Genomic DNA, 22,896 nt, shown 5'->3' with positions numbered 1-22,896 from the left:
TTGGGTTTGGTGTTGGGGGCCAATGATCTCTGGAGGGTTATTAAGGCCACCACAACACAACCAGCAAATATACTTTAGTTCCGAGCATGGTCGAGGTCTATAGTTAACTTTCTGTGTATATACAGAGAAGAGAGATATATCTCACCGTCTATATCCACACTAACCTGTCTGTAACAAGCATAGCAGATATAGATCATTCACTCCCATTTGACTGGATGGTAGAGCGAGGGGTCTCGGATCATGCAGGTCGGAGTTCAATCCCCGATCGTCCAAGTGGTTGGGGCACCATTCCTATCCCCTCCGTCCCATCCCAAATCCTTAACCCAACCCCTTCCAAGTGCTATATAGTCGAAGTAGCTTGGCGCTTTCTCCTGATAATGACCTCTTCAGTGAACTGCTCAATTGCGTAATCTGTTTGGTCTGTACCGTATGATTAGAAGGTCGTCACGGAAGAGACGGAATATGTATACACATTGTGTATTATATCTCGGTGTATACAGTGAATTCGTTTAGTCCTGGACTATTAAAGATTGTAGTATACATGTTGATTGGTCAGTAAGGTGTTGTGGTGACCTTAACTGTCCAGAGGTTGATAGGTCTTGAGCCCAACAGGCCTGGACCAGGATCCGTCATTCATTTCAGTTTCCATTTACGAAATCAGTACATCTTACCTCAATTATGGCGATTTAGTCGGCATTTATTACAGTTTGAGTTTTAGGGTGCTACGCGGCTCACAGTCAGAATTGAATGGAACTATCAAGGGAAAGCGCCAAACCATTATGACTATAATGGAAGGGATCAGGATAAGGATTTGGGATGGGACGGGTGGTAGGAATGGTGCCCAACCACTTGGACGGTCGGGGATTGAACGCCGATTGATAAATACAATTTAAACTTCCATAATTTAGGCAAGATGGACAGGTAGTAAAGTACGAACGGCTGGAGTCTATTGGCTGTTGACAGAGGTCAAGAATGTCCTCCAAAAATAATAGCAGCTAAAGAACGTTGACCAGACCACACACTAGAAGGTGAAGGGACGACGACGTTTCGGTCCGTCCTGGACCATTTTCAAGTTGATTGTGAGAATGGTCCAGGACGGACCGAAACGTCGTCGTCCCTTCACCTTCTAGTGTGTGGTCTGGTCAACATTCTTCAGCCACGTTATTGTGACTCCTCGCCTGCTAATAGCAGCTATAGCAACGGTGGGTACAATGAACAAAATATAGATTTTGTACCCAATAAATTAAAAATGAATACACAATTTTGTATAGTGTGTATATTATATATATATACACCGTGAAACTTGGTAAACCACTTTTCGGTGTATATACATTCCCTTAATGTTTTTTTTTTTTTTTAAGATGTTGGATAATTATTGGCCTTTTTATTGGATATAAATTTGTTTTAGAGATGGTCTTAATACAGTAAGGCGTAAATGTAAACGGCTATAACAATTAAATTACAAATTTTTACAATAATTCCCTATCCCCTCTCATCAATCCCCGACGGTATGACTCTAAACAAAGATTTCTATAAATCACTTACGAATACAACTTCTGAACCTAAATGAATATATCGCTAAAACTGATTATATTTTGCCTACATTTACACCAATCACCCTTCAAACCCACTAATAATATAACGAAACACTTCGGCTTTCTTGACCAGACCACACACTAGAAGTTGAAGGGACGACGACGCTTCGGTCCGTCCTGGACCATTCTCAAGTCGATTGTCGTCCGGGCAATCGACTTGAGAATGGTCCAGGACGGACCGAAACGTCGTCGTCCCTTCAACTTCTAGTGTGTGGTCTGGTCAACATACTTCAGCCACGTTATTGTGACTCATCCCCTTCACTTTGGCTTTCTATTTAATTCCAATCAAGCGAAGCTCTCGCTGTCAAAAATTGGATGACATCTTGTTATCATAGGAAAGAGCTTTGACCTTAGCAGTAAGGTCGTCGGGGTCAGGCACGGCCCACCACACCCAGGGATGAACCAAGGACCTCTCCAGGCGTCGCCCTCCAGACATACCTGTCGACATCAATTCATTTATTAAGGTGTGCCTTAGACAGGTGGATCTAATCTTGATATTAACTGCTTATAATGGGCACAATTAAGGCCTAAGTTAAGGATTTTGGGGCACATTTAAGCTAAAGTGGTTGTTGTTGTTTAAGATTCAGCAACTGGGAACAAAAAGTTGCAAGTAGCACGGGCTATGGTGAGCCCGTAGTGGACTTACCTGGCACAGGAGCGGGGGCTGTAACTATGCTTAAGTGATTGATTGATTGATTAATAAAGATTAAACCACCCAAGAGGTGGCACGGGCATGAATAGCCTGTAAACGTGGTTAAGTGGTTCGGTGAGGTTATTTGTAGGTTAACTTTGGTCAGTTACAGCGAGCATTGTTATCCATATGATCCCTTGACACACAACTGGAGGAGGGAGTCTGGGGGTGGAGGTTGGGGATGAGATGGTGGTGGGGGAGGAAGAGGTTAGTAGGTAGGGTGGAGAGGGGATAGGAGTGGATAGTGGGGGTAGGGGGATTGTGCAGGAGGGGGCTGGAGGGTGGTGAGAGCAGTGACAGACCTGTGGCGACGCTGACGAGGACGCCCGTCACGAGCCCCACCAGTAGTCCCAGCGGCCCCAGCTGCGTGTAGGAGAGGCCAAGCACCCTCTCCGGGTACTGCAGGTCCGACACTCTGCAACAATGGTACGTACAATGACGGACTGTGATCTGCAATGTCTATAGTGCACATGGCACAGTATGATTAGGGTGTGTTTCAACTAGAGCCGTGTTTTTTCTCGTCCAGACCCGCGAAGATAACTACGGGTCACGTAAGAGATAATTAATAAATACGCTAATTTTAATCATATTCAAATGTACCTTTGAGTCATTGTTGTGTTTAATTTTTCCCATTTAATCAGCATTAAGAGCAAAGACGAAAGTCGTCTCCTTTCAATTGACAGTGAAATCCATTTCTGTTTATTATCCATAGTGCGACCCGGAATTATTTTAACGGCACAAAGGTTGAAAAACGCAGAACGAGAGTGCTGGGGACGTTACCGTGTGTGGTACAGCAGGGTACAGAATGACTGGTAAACATCATTATACATTAACGAGAGTGATAGGGAGAGTACAGCAGGTTACAGCGTGGTTCAGTATGAATGGTGAACATCACAATGCGTCAACAACAGGGATAGGGACGGTGGGACGATAGGGACGATGTGGTGGGGAAGTTTTTGCACGTGAATATATCATAAATCTTTACGACCTCCAGCTGTATTAAATAGGTGTTGTAGAAACTGGAAAATATGAGAAGGAAGTAAAGGAAATTATGAGAAAGCACTAAGCTACTATAACCGTAGAGTACCTGGAAGTGATATGAGGACAGGCGGGAGCTGGGATATGAGGATAGGACAGGAGCTGGGATATGAGGATAGGACAGGAGCTGGGATATGAGGATAGGATAGGAGCTAGAACATGAGGACAGGATAGGAGCTAGAATATGAGGACAGGATAGGAGCTAGAATATGAGAACAGGATAGGAGCTGGGACATGAGGACAGTATACCCCCTAGGATATAAAGATAGGATAGAAACTGGCATATGAAGACAAGATAGGATGTGAGATAGGAACGATGACCAATCACTTGGGACATTGGGGGAATCGAACAGCATACCTGATTAGTGGAGGCGTTACCGTAGATCGTTAAGCTTAGTCACAGTACCTGAGTGGGATAGTGTCCTTGGGTGGAGGGATGGTGAGGTTGGCCGGACAGGCGTCAGTGGAGGTGGGCAGCAGCTCCGGCTGGAGACCAATGGCCGTGGCCCCGAAGCTGAAGCCCAACGCTACCCCGGTACCCACGATCAGCGCCGTGCAGGCTCCCTGCCAACACGTGGGGCACAGTGAGGCAAGGTAGACACAGGTAGACACCTACCAACACATGGGGCACAGTGAGGGAAGGTAGACACAGGTAGATACCTACCAACACATGGGGCACAGTGAGGGAAGGTAGACGGGTAGACACCTACCAACACATGGGGCACAGTGAGGGAAGGTAGACACAGGTAGATACCTACCAACACATGGGGCACAGTGGGGGAAGGTAGACGGGTAGACACCTACCAACACATGGGGCACAGTGGGGGAAGGTAGACGGGTAGACACCTACCAACACATGGGGCACAGTGAGGGAAGGTAGACACAGGTAGACACCTACCAACACATGGAGCACAGTGAGGCAAGGTAGACACAGGTAGATACCTACCAACACATGGGGACAAAGTGAGGCAAATCTGACTGTAGACAACTAACAACACAGACTGTATGATATCACTGTACAACATATTTTCGAGGCAGCGTTAGGTTCTGATTGCTGAGGCCTCCAAAGCATAGAAAATGGATGTTTTTCTCCAAACTATGCTTTGACCTCTGTCTCAGACAGCTTAGTGAAGATGCTTGAAAATCTCGAAGGTGACTGAAGACTGCCGACTTAACAACGTCTCACAGCTCTAGATAAGGAGTCGGCAGCCTTTAAGTACTTTCAAGATCTCTTCCCTAAGCAGTCTGAGGCAGGCGTCAAAGCATAGTTTAGAGGAGAATAACAGCCATTTTCTTAGCTTTGAAATCATAAGCACCCAGAAAATAAAATTTTCTGCTCAGGAACAAAAACTGTTTTACATTCTGTAATCTACGCAGAGATCAGTGATGCAATCTATGTGGAAATTAATCTATGTGGAAATTGATCTATGTAGAGATTAAATTAATCTATTTAGCAGAGATTACAGAATATAATCTCCACTAAATAACAGAAGACGTTTGTGAATAAATCCCGTTGAAAAGCCACCGGATCTCCCAAGTGCATCGCTTTAATCACAGTACACCAAACGATAATACAGGGATTAATCAGCGTTCTTAGAAGACGGGCAGTATGTTAGACCGTTCTCTAACTTCAGAATTTAGAGACGGGACATGTGTTCCTCAGGTGCCATACCTTAGAATTTAGAGACGGGACATGTGTTCCTCAGGTGCCATACCTTAGAATTTAGAGACGGGACATGTGTTCCTCAGGTGCCATACCTTAGAATTAGTGAAGGGCATAAACAGAGCCATGAGGAACACCGCCAGCAGAGGTCCAGCCACGGAGGATATGACAGCGATGGCTGCCTGAAGAACTCCTCCCAAGTTCCCTGCCAGGAAGGCCAGACCCACCGCCAGGAACCCATAACCCAGAGCTGAGGATACAGAAGAACATAATAATAACAGAAACTGCAGAAATCCTATTGACCTATATGTAGTAGTCATCCATCAGTCACAGGAAACTACATGGAGTTGCGCTCTGGTTGTCGGTCTGGAGTGGCCTCTCCAGGGCGCAAAGCCAGGGTAGGTTGATACGTGGGAGAAGCTGTTACCCATGCAGCAGGACCTCTCCCCCCTCTCCAGGGCGAAAAACCAGGGTAGGTTGATACGGGGGAGAAGCTGTTACCCATGCAGCAGGACCTCTCCCTCCTCTCCAGGGCGATAAGCCAGGGTAGGTTGATACGGGAGAGAAGCTGTTACCCATGCAGCAGGACCTCTCCCTCCTCTCCAGGGCGAAAAGCCAGGGTAGGTTGATACGGGAGAGAAGCTGTTACCCATGCAGCAGGTCCCCCCCTCTCCACGACGCCGAAAGTCTTCAATGAGGCATATGAGGCAGCTTCTATTTGTATGCACCCAAACTCATTCATATATATATATCTAACCTACGCTTGAAACACTGCTCTTCAGCTGAGGGTTGAAGTGCAATACAGTTGCAAATGTTGCAATAAAGACAGCTGATTGATTCTTGAGTCAACACCAAAGGATCTTATAAGACGTTTGATGCGGTGGCGATTACATGAAGAGTTGTAATCCCCATGTAATCCCCTCAGTGTTGGTTCCCGTCGCTCGAGTGTCGTGGTGGTGTTGCCATCAGGCAACTGTTTACCCGACAGTGTCACCCGCACCTGTTACTACCGCACCTGTTGCTGTATCTACTGTTATTTCTACATCTGTTACTGTATCAGTCTCCCCTGTTACTTCCAAACCTATTACTGTATCACCCCTCAGCCGTTACTATCAAATCTGTATCAGTCTCCCCTGTTACTTCCAAACCTATTACTGTATCACCCCCTCAGCCGTTACTATCAAATCTGTATCAGTCACTCCTGTTACTTATCCACCTGTCTGTCTCCTTCGTTACTACCACACCTGTCAGTCTCTCCTGACACTCCCACACCTGCCAACAGCGCATGCCTCAGCTAATTCAAAAAATGTACACAAGTTTCTCTAATAGTCATAACTGTTCTCACAACGAGGAATTAACACACTCGTAAAAAACCTCTGAGACAAGTTTGCACCGCGTCCCCAAACGGCTCGACACCTGTATCATAATGAATCATGACTTTAAGAAGAGGTAAAAAGTTGCTAAACATCCGGCTCTGTGTACAGTGACAAGTATCCGGCCGTGTTTTAATATATTACACCAACAGAGGTCGAAAAAGAACAGGTGTACAGTAAAGTCAGTGAGGAAAGTTACTTCGAGTCACCCACAAAAGTTACTTAGAGAGTCACCCACAAAAGTTACTTAGAAAGTCACCCAACGAATTACTTCGTCCCTCGCTGGGTGACGAAGTAACTTTTCCTAACTCCGGCCTCTGTTTACACAAATGATATGTGGTGGGATGGGGTAGGGGGGGGTGATTCATCATGAATCTAAGTATTCCCGTGCGAAACCTGTATATCTTTGCCGAGGTCAAGGCGGCTAAGTCTGCATTTATCAGTTTACGAGCTGCGAATCACTGCGAGCTCGACCCAAACATATTATTGTCGTCGACAATCTTCTTAGCGCCTCGGAGCTCGTAAACTATTTAATAAATGTAAACAAAGACGCTATGATTGAGGAAAGATGTAAAGGTTTCTTAAATTAGTCCTTACGTGTCTCATGAATTCTAGCCCTGAATTATCCTTTTCGCTATTGACAGGTCTGATGTGTTCTTGGAAAACAGGTAAGAGGTAAGACACAGGTCAATATCAACACCAGACCAGAGTATACACAAGTATACACAAGTATACAGAATACAATGAAAGGTGTGTGTGCTTCGTCTCAATGCATATACTCCTAAGAGATCAGTCTTGTATTGTAATCTGTTCAGTCCTTAAAATCGTGCGCGAGACCCCTCATACATATATGTATGTATTGCGCAATTTCGTGACAGTTACTCCCTACATACATGTATGTATTGCGCAGTTTAAGGGTTAAGGAAACTAGAAAGTTACTCTAGAAGTTGAAGGGATGACGACGTTTCGGTCCGTCCTGGACCATTCTCAAGTCGATTGTCGACTTGAGAATGGTCCAGGACGGACCGAAACGTCGTCGTCCCTTCAACTTCTAGTGTGTGGTCTGGTCAACATTCTTTAGCCACGTTATTGTGACTCATCGCCTGCATAGAAAGTTACTCCTAGAAGGGTTGCTAGAGGCTTTAAATCCTTTACCTAACCCAGGGTTCAGGGAATGAGTCACCTCGGTGTTCGTACACTGAGGGATGTGCTCGGTGTTCGTACACTGACAGTTGTGACTCACATTTGTAAAAGGAGACTTTACCTTAAACCTGAACACTGGCTAATTAAAAAATGAGTTAAGGTTAGTTATAAGGTAGACTTCTTAATTAATGATCCAGGTAAACGTAGGTAATAAGCTTCAACACTTGGACGGAACAGGAGAAGAAGAGGTGGAAGAGGTGGAGGAGGGAGGGAGGCAATTATCAGGGAAGAGCGCCAAGCCATTACGACTAAATAGCACTTAAAATGGGTCAGGATAACGTTTTGTGATGGGACGGGGAGGAGGAATGGTGTCCAACCACTTGTACGGTCGGGGATTGAACGCCGATCTGCATGACGCACCATATGAAGTCGATCTGTTGTGCAGGGAGACAAAAGTCGACGCAATATCGCGGATAAAAGCACTTATAATAATGAATACGATTATTGGTCGTTGCCTTACCCAACAGCTTGGTGAGCCAGGCTTGAGTGGTCTTCGGAAGCTTAGCGAATCTCGGTATTTTAGCGAAGACGTCCTCCCAGGTCACGGCCCCTTGTGAGTTGACCCCGGAGGAGATGGTGCTGAAGGAGTGAGGTCAGAGGTCAGGAAATCAAGATGAAGAAGAATCCGGATGGAATACAAAGATGTGTTCGTGTTATAGATTTACCGAGCACAATGGAATCACGAGAATGTGATGTATTAATAAGACAATACTGAACCCCACGCGGCTCGCCACACCCACATGAGCACCACTAAGCCTCTGGTGAAGCTGCAACACAGAGGGTATCAGTTGTAACCCACCTGAGAGCGCCGGAGAAGATGCAGGCGACGAAGAGCCCCGGGAGCCCAGGAGCTGAGCTCAGCCGGTCCATGACGTAGAAGGGAAGGATCTGGTCCTTCTTAGTAATGAGACCCGCCGCCAGGGGGTCACATCCCTCGTACGTCGCGAATATCACCAAACCTGAAATACCACGATTCTGATTCAAGCACCAACACACGGAACTCTTGAATATAAACGACCATTAGCCTTGGATAACTTTGTCTTGAAGGTAACGACAATGAGGTATTTACAATCTTGCATTCCAATCTTGCTATAATATTGTTTTTAATGGCAGAATGATGATCTCACTTACTGATCAAGATATTTTGTTTCTTACATAAACACCCGCTTATATTGTAATAGTATGTTAGTCTTCTTTCAAGCACAAATGGCTACTTCCTGTAAAAAGTCTACTACGGGCTCACCATAGCCCGTGCTACTTGGAACTTCTTGTTCCGAGAAGCTGAACAGGGGGAACAGCTGAACAACAACATACTTCCTGTATCAAATTTGTCTAAAATTGATACAAATGAAGCCTTTTTGTCTGTCTGTCCTGCCACAGCTATACACTTCTCACTCAAATACTGATCTCTGCTCGTAACTTGCTGCTTACCCACTATCAGTGCGAGGGAGATGAGCATGACGTAGAGAGGAATCACCAGGAAGATGGCCCTGAAAACGTAAACAAACAGAACTTTCAAGATACAAACAGAACATTTAAGATACAAACAGAACATTTAAGATACAAACAGAACATTTAAGATACAAACAGAACATTTAAGATACAAACAGAACATTTAAGATACAAACAGAACATTTAAGATACAAACAGAACATTTAAGATACAAACAGAACATTTAAGATACAAACAGAACATTTAAGATACAAACAGAACATTTAAGATACAAACATAACATTTAAGATACAAACAGAACATTTAAGATACAAACAGAACATTTGAAATCATGACGAGTTGTGCCTATTGTTAGTAAATCTGAACTCACCACATATATGGGTTTTCTTCCATGTCCGAAATATTGTCTTTCACTCGGTCTCGACAACTATATTTTCTTTAATATAAATTAAAATTAGTGGGATTATTACTGGGGTCAGTAGAACTTCTGGTTGCAATTCTTTTTACCCTGTCGTAGCTCAGTCGATTAAGGCAGCGTCTGGGATGCTCTCGGACGTAGGTTCGAATCCCTCGTCACTGCCCTTGTGGATTTGTTCAATATTAGTGGGTGTTATAGTTTTGTCAATAGCTTGACCTAGGGTAGGTTAGGTTGGGGTTTAAGGCTACGTTGATCATTATATGTTGGTCAACCGTCCTCAAATATGTTCATTCCAGCCATACAGAGGTATTCATCAATTTTAACATTCCAGCCATACAGAGGTATTCATCAGTTTTAACATTCCAGCCATACAGAGGTATTCATCAGTTTTAACATTCCAGCCATACAGAGGTATTCATCAATTTTAACGTTCCAGCCATACAGAGGTATTCATCAATTTTAACATTCCAGCCATACAGAGGTATTCATCAATTTTAACATTCCAGCCATACAGAGGTATTCATCAATTTTAACATTCCAGCCATACAGAGGTATTCATCAATTTTAACGTTCCAGCCATACAGAGGTATTCATCAATTTTAACATTCCAGCCATACAGAGGTATTCATCAATTTTAACATTCCAGCCATACAGAGGTATTCATCAATTTTAACATTCCAGCCATACAGAGGTATTCATCAATTTTAACATTCCAGCCATACAGAGGTATTCATCAATTTTAACATTCCAGCCATACAGAGGTATTCATCAATTTTAACATTCCAGCCATACAGAGGTATTCATCAATTTTAACATTCCAGCCATACAGAGGTATTCATCAATTTTAACATTCCAGCCATACAGAGGTATTCATTAATTTTAACATTCCAGCCATACAGAGGTATTCATCAATTTTAACATTCCAGCCATACAGCGGTATTCATCAATTTTAACATTCCAGCCATACAGAGGTATTCATCAATTTTAACATTCCAGCCATACAGAGGTATTCATCAATTTTAACATTCCAGCCATACAGAGGTATTCATCAATTTTAACATTCCAGCCATACAGAGGTATTCATCAATTTTAACATTCCAGCCATACAGAGGTATTCATCAATTTTAACATTCCAGCCATACAGAGGTATTCATCAATTTTAACATTCCAGCCATACAGAGGTATTCATCAATTTTAACATTCCAGCCATACAGAGGTATTCATCAATTTTAACATTCCAGCCATACAGAGGTATTCATCAATTTTAACATTCCAGCCATACAGAGGTATTCATCAATTTTAACATTCCAGCCATACAGAGGTATTCATCAATTTTAACATTCCAGCCATACAGAGGTATTCATCAATTTTAACATTCCAGCCATACAGAGGTATTCATCAATTTTAACATTCCAGCCATACAGAGGTATTCATCAATTTTAACATTCCAGCCATACAGAGGTATTCATCAATTTTAACATTCCAGCCATACAGAGGTATTCATCAATTTTAACATTCCAGTCATACAGAGGTATTCATCAATTTTAACATTCCAGCCATACAGAGGTATTCATCAATTTTAACATTCCAGCCATACAGAGGTATTCATCAATTTTAACATTCCAGCCATACAGAGGTATTCATCAGTTTTAACATTCCAGCCATACAGAGGTATTCATCAGTTTTAACATTCCAGCCATACAGAGGTATTCATCAATTTTAACATTCCAGCCATACAGAGGTATTCATCAGTTTTAACATTCCAGCCATACAGAGGTATTCATCAGTTTTAACATTCCAGCCATACAGAGGTATTCATCAATTTTAACATTCCAGCCATACAGAGGTATTCATCAATTTTAACGTAGTGTATTAAAATTGGTTTGTTTATATATATAAATCAATTGTGTTATATATTGAAGTGTTATGCAGAGTTAGGTAAAGGTTGGGTTTAGGTGTTTAGAGTCTGTTGGCAATAATTTGTTTTTGAAGCACGTAGGTGAAAGAGTTACAGAGTTGAGATTCGAACAGCAACCTGTCCTCACACTAGGCTGGTTAAAGCAGCGGCCATCCTCCCCAGATGCATTCATCAATTTTAACATACTGTGTATTAAACATTGGTCTGTTCTCATATATAAATTAATATTATTTTACATAAAATTATATATATATAGTTAGGCGTAGATTAGGTTTAATTTTAATTTTCAATTAATTTTAATTTAAAATTGTTTAAATTTTAAAATTAAATTTTAAAATTTAAACAATTTTAATTAATTTTCAATTAATTTTAACGTAATTGTTTAAGTTCTGTAAGCGATTATTTGTATTTGAAATACGTGGGTGAAGCATTTATAGAATTGTGGTTCGAACAGAAGACGTGAGCGAAGCACTTGTTCCGGAAGTGTTCGGACGTCATCAGTTGTGAGTGTGTGTGTAAACCGCTTTTCACTCATAAACAGGGGGTTTGGCGGCTGGATTAACGAGCTTGGATCTTTCTATACGAGGACAGGCTGCGAACAGAGGTCGCCAGAGAAGCAGTTAGAGAAAAGTTGTGAGTCGCGTGACAGCGTTTATCATCCATAAACAGGGGAGTTTGAAAGCCTGGATTAATCGAACATAAAGTATGTTGACCAGACCGCACACTTGAAGATGAAGGGACGACGACGTTTCGGTCCGTCCTGGACCATTTTCTAATCGATTTATTCGACTTGAGAATGGTCCAGGACGGACCGAAACGTCGTCGTCCCTTTAACTTCTAGTGTGTGGTCTGGTCAACATACTTTAGCCACATTATTGTGACTCCTCGTCTGCAATCGAACATGAATACTATTTATGTATTGATTGATATTTAATCCAGATTTGCCAAGCTACGCATATTACTAGTTGAACTCACATATAAACATGCGTCAGGTTCTTCATGCTGGCGTAGCGCTGGACAGCCGTCTGAGAACAGGCGTACTGTGACATAGTCATCACCAAACTGCCAATTACAATGTTAGAGGCGGTGTGACGCTGGAGTGGCGCGTATCCGTACCTGTGGGGACAACAGTGACAGTCAGGGGGGCCAGATTCACGAAGCAGTTACGCAAGCACTTACGAATTTCACGAAGCAGTTACACAAGCACATGCGAACCTGGGGGCCAGATTCACGAAGCAGTTACACAAGCACATGCGAACCTAGGGGCCAGATACACGAAGCAGTTACGCAAGCACTTACGAATTTCACGAAGCAGTTACACAAGCACATGCGAACCTGGGGGCCAGATTCACGAAGCCGTTACGCAAGCACTTACGAAACCTAGGGCCTGATTCACGAAGCAGTTACGCAAGCACTTACGAACCTGTACATCTTTTCTCAATCTTTGGCGGCTTTGTTTACAATTATTAAACAGTTAATGAGCTCCGAAGCACCTGGAGGCTGTTTATAACAATAACAACAGTTGATTGGCAAGTTTTCCTGCTTGTATACTATTTAATAAATGTAACCAAAGCCGTCAAAAATTGGGGAAAGATGGACACGTTCGTAAGTACCTGCGTAACTGCTTCGTGAATCTGGCCCCAGGTTCGTAAGTGCTTGCGTAACTGCTACGTGAATCTGGCCCCAGGTCAGTAATGACGTGGTGGGAGGTTTATGGTTATAAAATGTGGCCACTCGTTAAATTCTGAGAGTTAATGTTGTGTTTTGTTCGTGTTCTCCTGTTGCAATACAAGCAGCGAGGACATATCATGTTGCATACTTGTTGCTCTTTATTTTCATCTTAAGTCTATAGACAAGGAGGATGCTCAGACCAGCATCACTTAACTACGTGAAAAAGACAAATATTATTGGTTTACAGTGACAAGTTTACTATTGTCGTGTCTGGAAACGACAAATATTATTGGTTTACAGTGACAGGTTTACAGGTTTTCGTGTGTATAGTAACGACAAATATTATTGGTTTACAGGTTTTCGTGTGTATAGTAACGACAAATATTATTGGTTTACAGTGACAAGTTTACTATTGTCGTGTCTGGAAACGACAAATATTATTGGTTTACTCTGCTAGCAGCACTGTGTTGACCAGACCACACACTAGAAGTTGAAGGGACGACGACGACGTTTCGGTCCGTCCTGGACCATTCTCAAGTCATGTCTGGTCACACGACACAGTACAAATGGCTTTCACTGAGAAGCTTCAGTATGTACTCACGTGTAGGGCCCAGCGCGGGCGTTGACAACTGCCACCTGCCAGACGTGGTGAAAGCTGCCCATGTCTGCCACGCCCTTCACCACGATGGCCACCAGTCCCATCAGCAACACTGACAGTTGCAGCACGTCCGTCCACACCACGGCCTTCATGCCGCCCTGCAACCCATGCACCATTGGATCAATATACATGAATGTATATAGAGGTATAAAGGACATTTACAAAGGACGTGTGTTGGCCACCTTGGGTGATGAAGGTCCTGTAGAGTGTCGTGTTGTTGTGCTTCTCAGGTGCTGGTGTTGCTGTGTATCTCTGGGGTGTGGTGTGGTGGCTACCTGTGGGGTGAGGGGTGGTGGCTACCTGTGGGGTGAGGGGTGGTGGCTACCTGTGGGGTGAGGGGTGGTGGCTACCTCTGGGGTGAGGGGTGGTGGCTACCTGTGGGGTGAGGGGTGGTGGCTACCTCTGGGGTGAGGGGTGGTGGCTACCTGTGGGGTGTGGGGTGGTGGCTACCTGTGGGGTGAGGGGTGGTGGCTACCTCTGGGGTGAGGGGTGGTGGCTACCTCTGGGGTGAGGGGTGGTGGCTACCTCTGGGGTGAGGGGTGGTGGCTACCTATGGGGTGTGGGGTGGTGGCTACCTGTGGGGTGAGGGGTGGTGGCTACCTCTGGGGTGAGGGGTGGTGGCTACCTCTGGGGTGAGGGGTGGTGGCTACCTCTGGGGTGAGGGGTGGTGGCTACCTCTGGGGTGTGGGGTGGTGGCTACCTCTGGGGTGAGGGGTGGTGGCTACCTGTGGGGTGAGGGGTGGTGGCTACCTATGGGGTGAGGGGTGGTGGCTACCTCTGGGGTGTGGGGTGGTGGCTACCTCTGGGGTGAGGGGTGGTGGCTACCTGTGGGGTGAGGGGTGGTGGCTACCTTTGGGGTGAGGGGTGGTGGCTACCTCTGGGGTGAGGGGTGGTGGCTACCTGTGGGGTGAGGGGTGGTGGCTACCTGTGGGGTGAGGGGTGGTGGCTACCTATGGGGTGAGGGGTGGTGGCTACCTCTGGGGTGTGGGGTGGTGGCTACCTCTGGGGTGAGGGGTGGTGGCTACCTGTGGGGTGAGGGGTGGTGGCTACCTGTGGGGTGTGGGGTGGTGGCTACCTGTGGGGTGAGGGGTGGTGGCTACCTCTGGGGTGAGGGGTGGTGGCTACCTGTGGGGTGAGGGGTGGTGGCTACCTCTGGGGTGAGGGGTGGTGGCTACCTCTGGGGTGAGGGGTGGTGGCTACCTGTGGGGTGAGGGGTGGTGGCTACCTCTGGGGTGAGGGGTGGTGGCTACCTGTGGGGTGAGGGGTGGTGGCTACCTGTGGGGTGAGGGGTGGTGGCTACCTGTGGGGTGAGGGGTGGTGGCTACCTCTGGGGTGAGGGGTGGTGGCTACCTCTGGGGTGAGGGGTGGTGGCTACCTCTGGGGTGAGGGGTGGTGGCTACCTCTGGGGTGTGGGGTGGTGGCTACCTCTGGGGTGAGGGGTGGTGGCTACCTGTGGGGTGAGGGGTGGTGGCTACCTCTGGGGTGAGGGGTGGTGGCTACCTCTGGGGTGAGGGGTGGTGGCTACCTGTGGGGTGAGGGGTGGTGGCTACCTGTGGGGTGAGGGGTGGTGGCTACCTCTGGGGTGAGGGGTGGTGGCTACCTGTGGGGTGAGGGGTGGTGGCTACCTGTGGGGTGAGGGGTGGTGGCTACCTCTGGGGTGAGGGGTGGTGGCTACCTCTGGGGTGAGGGGTGGTGGCTACCTCTGGGGTGTGGGGTGGTGGCTACCTCTGGGGTGAGGGGTGGTGACTGTATCAACTATCAGGTCAATATCTTTTAACTAATTGCGATTGACGGGTCCAACCTTCAGTGTATACTGGTGTGTATCATGTTACCCTTCTCCTCACCTTATATTTGTGTCATTTATTTCTTGTAATCATTTCTAGGATCAACTCTGAAGTTAGTTTACTTCGTTGATTATTATAGTCGTCGTCTGTCTTGATATGTCTTATTAATTTGTCGTTGTCTGTCAGCATTGACATGTAAACTATTACCCCCCATTGAAAAGGTCATTGACATTGATTAGAGATATTATAGGTTATAATTAAGAACCTTTGAATAATATTGTTTTGTTTTCCTGGGACCGTCTGAGTTCTATCCTCAGTGTGACTCACTGTTTCGTGCCTGTTAGGTACTCTCTCTCAGACAGTTCGGTTTCGTCCCACTTCCGTCTGATTTTCTTGTTTGTATATTATTCTCGAAAGTAATATTGTGTCAATGACTTTGAATCAGACTCAAAATGCAATCTGACCAAACATTTATGTTTCACCTGACGTCCATCACCTTGTTGAAACTAGAATGGCTCAACATTGCTGATTTGCCTTCACTAAAACCGTGTTATTTCACTAAAATCATGTTATAAACCATTTTGTTAACATGGTTTATACCATGTAAAAACCGAATCAGTATCACCCCTTTACTAAAACCATGTTTAGTTATTCGCTAAAACCAAGAATTTAGACAGTCTTTCCATTATTTCTTGTTCACGAACTTGGACAAAACTGAAATGCCAATTCGAAGTTTGGTTTTAAACTCACAAAAGCTGTGTAGACGGAGGCTATGACGCCGACGGTGATGACGGAGACCCAGAGGGGGAAGTCGGTGACGGAGGCGAGGGCGAGGGCCGGGGCGTAGATGACCACAGCTTGGTACAGCAACATCTGGATCACAAACATGCCCCCAGCCACGCTCCTCACCCAGCGGGAGGCGTACCGCAGCTCCAAGTACTGTGGACAACCACGCTTCAAGCTGATGACCAAGCTTATGGTATTATTCACTCATCCCAGCAAACACAAAACGTTTGTGGACGTTATTAAATGGTGCCACAAAGGTAATTCTGTAACTGTTGAACTAAATACGTATTTATGACGTCCTTAAAACCATTAGAGATAACTAAAAACATATATGCATTCTTAGATTAAGCTCACACAACCACTTCATATTACTGCAATGATGCAACTTAATCTATGGGCAAGCATGTACCGTAATCAACGGACAAGTATGTACCGTAATCTACGGACAAGCATGTACCGTAATCAACGGACAAGCATGTACCGTAATCAACGGACAAGCATGTACCGTAATCAACGGACAAGCATGTACCGTAATCAACGGACAAGTATGTACCGTAATCTACGGACAAGCATGTACCGTAATCAACGGACAAGCATGTACCGTAATCAACGGACAAGCATGTACCGTAATCAACGGACAAGCATGTACCGTAATCAACGGACAAGCATGTACCGTAATCAACGGACAAGCATGTACCGTAATCAACGGACAAGCATGTACCGTAATCAACGGACAAGCATGTACCGTAATCAACGGACAAGCATGTACCGTAATCAACGGACAAGCATGTACCGTAATCTACGGACAAGTATGTACCGTAATCTACGGACAAGCATGTACCGTAATCAACGGACAAGTATGTACCGTAATCTACGGACAAGCATGTACCGTAATCAACGGACAAGCATGTACCGTAATCTATGGGCAAGCATGTACCGTAATCAACGGACAAGTATGTACCGTAATCAACGGACAAGTATGTACCGTAATCTACGGACAAGCATGTACCGTAATCAACGGACAAGTATGTACCGTAATCTATGGGCAAGCATGTACCGTAATCAACGGACAAGTATGTACCGTAATCAACGGACAAGCATGTACCGTAATCTACGGACAAGCATGTACCGTAATCTACGGACAAGAATTTACCTCATACATCGAAGTCATTCTGAACTCATAGAAGAACGGGACAAATATGAGAGCGACGGCCACCAGAGCGAGCTGCCCTCCACAGATGTACCACCACTCCAAGCCGTGATAATACGCCTCCGCCGGTCCCCCTGCAGGAGGAGCAGCAGCAGCAACGTTACCCAACACTCGTGAGAGTTCCAGAGAAACTTTCGGAGCAATGCGAAGGAATTGAACTCTTGTCCAAAAGGTCACCCCCAGATGCCCACATTACCCGCTGCGCGAGGATAATTCCTTCGCATTGCTTCAAAATATCTCCTAAATATTAAACTATTGTGATTTCATGATAGTATTCATGATCTCAATGAGATCGGATGAGATGATGACCAATTAGGAGGGATAGGAGGGACCTGTGAGCACTTACCAAGCACGAGGATAGATGAGATGTAGGAGGCGAGGAGTGACATGGACACCGGGAAGCAAGTGAGGCTTCGACTCCCCAGGAGGAACTCATCGTTGGCCTTATGGCGGCTCTTGACGGCGTAGAAGATCCCGATGGCCAAGGACGCCACCAGCATCACGCTGAAGACCAGGTAGTCCGCCCAAGCGAAGCTCCCGCGAGCTCCTGAAGCCCAGTCGAAGCTAAACTCGACCATCTTTATCAAATATGGTTAAGATTTCTCTTTGGTATTTGATGACTATTGATATGGTTGAGGTTTATTTCCCTGTATTTGATGGATTGATATGGTTGAGGTTTCCTCCGCGTATTTGATAACTCGATATGGTTGAGGTTTCCTCCATGTATCTGATGACTGTTGATATGGTTGAGGTTTCTCTACTGGTATTTGATGTCCCTGAATTGCATTTTGCTGCAAATATGTATATTGGATGAATAAGAAAGAAAAATTATCATTTGACTTTATGAACCTGAAAGTTAAATATTTGTATTTTATTCAATAAACGAACGAGCATTTGATCATTATTGTTTATATATAATGATAATATTCTTCAAAATTTAGGGAGATTAATAAAGCATGCATTGATTTTGTTGGTTGCTGCAAGATAGTACTTGATGTCTCAAGATAATACGTGATATTGTAAGATAGCGTTTGGCATGGCATCGCAAAATAGCATGAGGCATTGCAAGATAGCCCAAATGCGCGCTTAATCGCAAGATAACACATATCATTTGCAAGACAACACGAGTCATTACAAGATAACACATGTCATTGCAAGATAGCACGTGTCATTGCAAGATAACATGCAACATTGCAAGATAACACGTGTCATTGCAAGATAAAACGTGCGATTGCAAGATAACACGCGTCATTGCAAGATAACACGCGTCATTGCAAGATAACACGCGTCATTGCAAGATAACACGTGACAGCGTATGATTGTAAGTAGCATCGTAACTTTTTGTAATGAAATGTTAATGCAATTCTGCAGTGCATCGCTTTCAGTTATCATTATACATCCAACATGAAAATTTCCACAGTTGCCATTGCACTGCAATAATGACCTCTAATAGTCACTGGCATAATGCCTTGCAATAATGACACCGCCAAAAAAATAATGTCACGCACTTCAGTTTACGATGAACGAGAGATGGGCAACAGTGAACTCGCTTCTGGCAACATGTTTCATTGATCAAGTATCTGGCAACATGTTTCATTGATCAAGTATCTGGCAACATGTTTCATTGATCAAGTATCTGGCAACATGTTTCATTGATCAAGTATCTGGCAACATGTTTCATTGATCAAGTATCTGGCAACATGTTTCATTGATCAAGTATCTGGCAACATGTTTCATTGATCAAGTATCTGGCAACATGTTTCATTGATCAAGTATCTGGCAACATGTTTCATTGATCAAGTATCTGGCAACATGTTTCATTGATCAAGTATCTGGCAACATGTTTCATTGATCAAGTATCTGGCAACATGTTTCATTGATCAAGTATCTGGCAACATGTTTCATTGATCAAGTATCTGGCAACATGTTTCATTGATCAAGTATCTGGCAACATGTTTCATTGATCAAGTATCTGGCAACATGTTTCATTGATCAAGTATCTGGCAACGCGTTTCATTCATTACTCATCTGGCAACGTTCTTCTTCGCTTATAATCTCTGACCGTGAACCCGTGTCGAATACCTTACCTTGAGGTTACCTTGAGGTGCTTCCGGGGCTTAGCGTTCCCGCGGCCCGGTCGTCGACCAGGCCTCCTGGTTGCTGGACTGATCAACCAGGTTGCTAGACTGATCAACCAGGCTGTTACCTTAAGCATGATTATATCTTAAATCTGTGTCGACACATTTACTCTTTGGACAGAAACACTGGACAAAAACTACTGTGGACAGAAACACTAAGCTTAGAGCACATACGATATCTGAGATTTTGAACAAATCCATAAGGGGCCCGTGATGAGGATTCGAACTTACTTCCGAGATCATCCCAGACGCTGCCTTAATCGACTGAGCTACGACATGGTCAAAAGAGTTGAAACCAGAAGTTGTACCTAACTTACTTGGATCCTGCAGCCTCTCCGAGACATAAACCAGGGTTTTACACAACTCCTCCATGCACTGGAGATATGTCAATAGGCCGTTCTACATCTTCGCCCTTACTTCATTACCGATTTTAGTGGGACTTTAAAGCCTTATCAGCTGAGAAAGACGTACAAGGAAGCAGCTAAGACGTCAACAGCTGAGAAAGACGTACAAGGAAGCAGCTAAGACGTCAACAGCTGAGAAAGACGTACAAGGAAGCAGTTAAGACGTCAACAGCTGACAAAGACGTACAAGGAAGCAGCTAAGACGTCAACAGCTGAGAAAGACGTACAAGGAAGCAGCTAAGACGTCAACAGCTGAGAAAGAAACACAAGGACGCAACTTACGAAGAACAGTGACAAGAGTTGAAGGTGAGGTGAAGCCTGAGAGATAAGATTAACTTGTCACGGCTTAAGGCATCATAGTATCAATTAGGAAAATTACAATTCTGCAATTTTCTGGGTCTGTACGAAGGCCTTTGTAGTGCTGGTTGGCTGGGCAGCTTCCGTGATGGGTTTTTCTTCTCATATTGTTGTCTTGTTTGACCGTGAGTTTAGCTTTCGTGAATTTTATGTTCTTGGTGTTGATGGTTCGTGAGTATAATGTGAGGAGCAACGTCTCTTGAACATTATATTGATGTCGAATTCATCATCAAATGAGCAACAAGCATTGTAGTCTAGTGCACAGAACTGCAGTCATCTTGCACAGCAACACAGACTGAGAGAATCATGCATGTTTAACGTTGCATCGCCGCTTGTGTAATTTTTTTTTATAGGAAATATATCTCACGATAAACTTTTTCCTTCACCTTTCTACTTTTAGCCTCATCTTACCCTCATATAATATCACCAGTCCACACCTCCACTACTACTTACTCCTCATATTTCCTCCCCCCCTCACAGTTCTGCCTACAACCCCTCATCATCTGGCCCTTGTCGACAGGAGAATTAGCCGTCTACGTGGCCTGATCGACGACCGGGCCGCGGGGATGCTAAGCCCCGGAAATCATCTCAAGGTAAGGTAACCTCAAGGTAGGTCTACTCACCACTGTGTTTACATGCTCGAGCATCAACTCAACCTGCGTAACATTCTTAGGTTTAAAGCAAGTTCTCGAATTCCCACGTTTTGCTTTTTATCTTTCCACTATCAATTTCAGGAACTGATAGACTCGATGAAACGTTTACAAGCGAGACATCTTTAGAATATGATTTATGTATGATAAAATAATGTGGGTTATACCCTGGAGTTCAAGTATGTTTAGTCGAACACGCGTTCATGGGTGTCTAGGGACTGGATTGATGGATAAAGATTAAGCCACCCAAGAGGTGGCACGGGCATGAATAGCCCGTAATAGGGGGTGGAGGGAGGGGGTGGAGGCAAGGAGTGCAAGCACTCAGTAGCATCAACCTGCCCCCCCCCCCCCCCCCCACATTGTGTCGCTGCCGTTACCTTCACTCTGGCCAAGTTTTACAAACATGTTTTTACTCACTTAACTTTTAGATGAGTCACGAACACGTGACATTTAAGCCTCATCTCACGAAAAACATCGCCTCACCTCATTAAAACAGCGCCTCACCCCACTAAAAACAACGCCTCACCTCACTAAAAACAACGCCTCACACTCTTAAATTTAACGACGACCAAAGCCTGGTTAAACAAAAATATTCAAGGACAGGAGGAGCTTGCTGCCTGAACTCTCGCTGATAACATGTTGTGAATCATGACTTAAGTAATTCAACATTCATCTCACATCCGCACAATTTTCACTGTCTGGACCCGTGAAGCCAGGCTTGGACCCGTGAAGCCAGGCTTGGACCCGTGAAGCCAGGCTTGGACACGGGAAGTGGATAGTGGGTCACCACACAGCCGGCTTGCTGGTGGATAAAGGATAGAAAATGGGCGACATAGTACTTGGATAGAGTATGAACGTGATTTAACTGGTTGATGAGTCTAAATTGATGTCACTCGGTTGATAATGCAGTATCATTCGAATTCAGAGCACGATTCATATATATATATATATATATATATATATATATATATATATATATATATATATATATATATATATATATATATATATAAACTTTGTAATGCAAAGATATTATTGTTATAAGCAACCTCGTGGTGCTTCGCAGGTCTTGAACTGTTAAATAAGTGTAAGCAAAGCTGTCAAGATTGAGAAAAGATGTACAGGTTTCGTAAGCAGTTATGTAAATGGATGATTAATTGAAGCTCTGAAGAATACGATTCTTCATAGATGTGTTACTCACATTATATGTAAACAAACATAGCTTGAACGTAGCGTCGTGGTGACGGGTGATGGTGGTGACGGGTGGTGTGGTGACGGGTGATGGTGGTGACGGATGATGAGAGTGACGGGGGGTGGTGACGGGGGTGGTGGTGGTGGCACTGTGTTACGAGAGCTGTCTTTACCCTTCCAGGGCCTGGAGAAGACTGGGGTTGCGTACTGAAGCATGCTGACTGGAACCTTCACACACACACACACACACACACACACACACACACACACACACACACACACACACACACACACACACACACATTATACACAATTTAATTTTTTTTTTAAACCAATCTGATTTTCTTGTCAACGAGCTTCTTAAAACACTTATAAGAAGCACTTAAAACAAAACAAAGTGTGTAAAAACATCAAAGATGCCAACCAGGATCTGATCCGAGGAAAATACCTTATCATGCAAGCAATTGCAGGTGCAATTTAATCTAAATATATATATATACATCCTCAGAATACAATTACTGTATTGTTACGCAAATTACATAAATTACAAAAAAGGACAAAAGCCAGAGAATAACCTTTATAAAAAGACACACTAGGGGGATGTTTTGCGAAATGAATATAATTTTAGGACTATGTTTGCATTATAATTCCAAGGGGGAGGGGGGAAAACATGTGCCAAAAAAGGTAAACAAAACA

At 44.4% G+C, this 22,896-nt stretch overlaps 1 protein-coding gene across 1 annotated transcript; it reads right to left on the bottom strand.

Annotated features, from left to right (window-relative positions):
• Nucleotides 1–1,369: 1,369 nt before the first annotated feature.
• Nucleotides 1,370–22,391, bottom strand: LOC123756807 (sodium-dependent multivitamin transporter). Its single transcript, XM_069331921.1, has 13 exons — nucleotides 22,211–22,391; nucleotides 17,807–18,251; nucleotides 17,404–17,534; nucleotides 16,215–16,403; nucleotides 13,624–13,778; nucleotides 12,327–12,467; nucleotides 8,995–9,053; nucleotides 8,363–8,522; nucleotides 8,024–8,142; nucleotides 5,083–5,237; nucleotides 3,731–3,888; nucleotides 2,589–2,701; nucleotides 1,370–2,033 (listed from the first exon to the last, which is right to left on the bottom strand). Exons 2-13 carry the CDS (start codon nucleotides 18,036–18,038, stop codon nucleotides 1,900–1,902), a joined length of 1,746 nt encoding a protein of 581 aa, XP_069188022.1. The 5' UTR covers nucleotides 18,039–18,251; nucleotides 22,211–22,391; the 3' UTR covers nucleotides 1,370–1,899.
• Between the last annotated feature and the right edge of the window lie 505 nt (nucleotides 22,392–22,896).

The sequence above is a fragment of the Procambarus clarkii genome, chromosome 26, assembly GCF_040958095.1.
Source record: "Procambarus clarkii isolate CNS0578487 chromosome 26, FALCON_Pclarkii_2.0, whole genome shotgun sequence".
Lineage (NCBI taxonomy): Eukaryota > Metazoa > Arthropoda > Malacostraca > Decapoda > Cambaridae > Procambarus > Procambarus clarkii.
The sequence above is the reverse complement of the archived record's forward strand: the minus strand, read 5'-3'. Positions and strand labels throughout refer to the sequence as shown.

What these genes read in the sequence shown, in the direction of transcription:
- LOC123756807 (XM_069331921.1), bottom strand. Translation starts at nt 18,038, where the DNA reads ATGGTCGAGTTTAGCTTCGACTGGGCTTCAGGAGCTCGCGGGAGCTTC. An exon ending in CCTCCGTCTACACAGCTTTT is followed by an intron (nt 13,779 to 16,214) that starts GTGAGTTTAAAA and finishes CATGGGTTGCAG; the next exon opens with GGCGGCATGAAGGCCGTGGT. An exon ending in AACCTGACGCATGTTTATAT is followed by an intron (nt 9,054 to 12,326) that starts GTGAGTTCAACT and finishes TTACGTTTTCAG; the next exon opens with GGCCATCTTCCTGGTGATTC.